Source organism: Myotis brandtii, unplaced genomic scaffold (assembly GCF_000412655.1).
Source record: "Myotis brandtii unplaced genomic scaffold, ASM41265v1 scaffold1040, whole genome shotgun sequence".
Lineage (NCBI taxonomy): Eukaryota > Metazoa > Chordata > Mammalia > Chiroptera > Vespertilionidae > Myotis > Myotis brandtii.
Window position 1 is genome coordinate 990,672 of NW_005353498.1, and position 1,178 is coordinate 991,849.

The window sequence follows — 1,178 nt, forward strand, 5'->3', positions numbered from 1 at the left end:
GCAAGGGAAACAAAATCCTCAGGTGAGGATTAAATTTAAAAAGTAAGGTCTGTGACTCCCATTCCGTGGATGGGGAAACGGAAGCTCAGAGAGGTGAGGTGACTTTCTGGGGTCACCAGGGCCAGTGTCGGGCCCTTGGCCTTACCTGGTCGGCCAGGCACTGGCGTAAGCTGGCATTGATCCGGTCCAGGTCTCGGCGGGCAACCAGCAGCATCTGTAACATGTTATCCTTGGCGCGGATGGTGATGTTGAGCTCCTTGGTCAGGTTGGCGTGGCTGGCCGCGAGCACCTGGAGCTGGTTGTGCAGGCTCTCAGCCCGGAGCTTGGTGGCCTGCAGGTTGGACTCGGTGCTCTCGTGCACGTTGCCGTAGACCATGAAGAGGACCAGGCCCAGGATGATGAGGAACTGGATGAGCGAGACGAAGAGGAAGAAGTAGCGCAGGTAATACCAGCAGCCCCGAGAGCTGCCCCCTGCTCGAGCATAGGACCCTCCGTGCTCCATGGCCAGGCCCATCTCCTCCCTGGTTGCCGCCCGGCCGCTGCCCGCCGGGTGCACTGGTGCTGCTCCGCTGGCTGGTCTGTTCTGGGTGGTGGCTTGCCCCTTCTGGACCCAGCCGCCCACAGGGGGGAGTGTTTATATTACTCCTCTTAATACTTCCTCTGCCTGGCTCCTTCCTGGCCAGGAGGAAACGGGGAGTGGTGGGTTATCTCAACACTCCCACCCAGGCTGTGAAGGGAAGGCGAGGGGGGGCAGGGGGCAGGGACCAAGGCCTGGCTGGCCTTTCTGGGTGGGGCACCAGCTGGGTGACTGGGCGTCCTCAGCCTCTCTGAACCTCAGTTTCTCCAGCTGCCCCTGCTCTGTGCCAGGCACTGTCTGGGCACTTGCAGCAGAGGAATGAGCTCAGGTCCTCGTCCGCACCATGTGGAGGAGCAAAGAGGAGGCACAGGGAGAAGGGACCGCCCTGGGTCTTAAACTGTTGGTTCACTGAGCCGGGCTTACCCTGCAGCCGGTTGACCTCAGATGGGTGCCCACCTCACAGGGCAGTGCCAATTACATGAGCTAAATTGTGCGGAGCTGCTTAGCTCACGGAGTGGGTGGGCTGATCCTGGGTGGTGGTGGCGTGGACGCCTGTTGTAGTAAAATATAGAAATGTTTAAAATGCTTAAAGAATGTTAGA

General features: G+C 59.6%; 1 protein-coding gene across 1 annotated transcript in view; it reads right to left on the reverse strand.

Moving 5' to 3' along the window:
- PLVAP (plasmalemma vesicle associated protein) overlaps positions 1 to 703 on the reverse strand; it is a 9,004-nt gene extending 8,301 nt beyond the window's left edge. Inside the window, exon 1 of the mRNA XM_005856702.2 lies at positions 146 to 703. Within this exon, the coding sequence (XP_005856764.1) occupies positions 146 to 514 (369 nt within the window). The 5' untranslated portion in view covers positions 515 to 703. The remainder of the gene's footprint in view (positions 1 to 145) is intronic.
- Between the last annotated feature and the right edge of the window lie 475 nt (positions 704 to 1,178).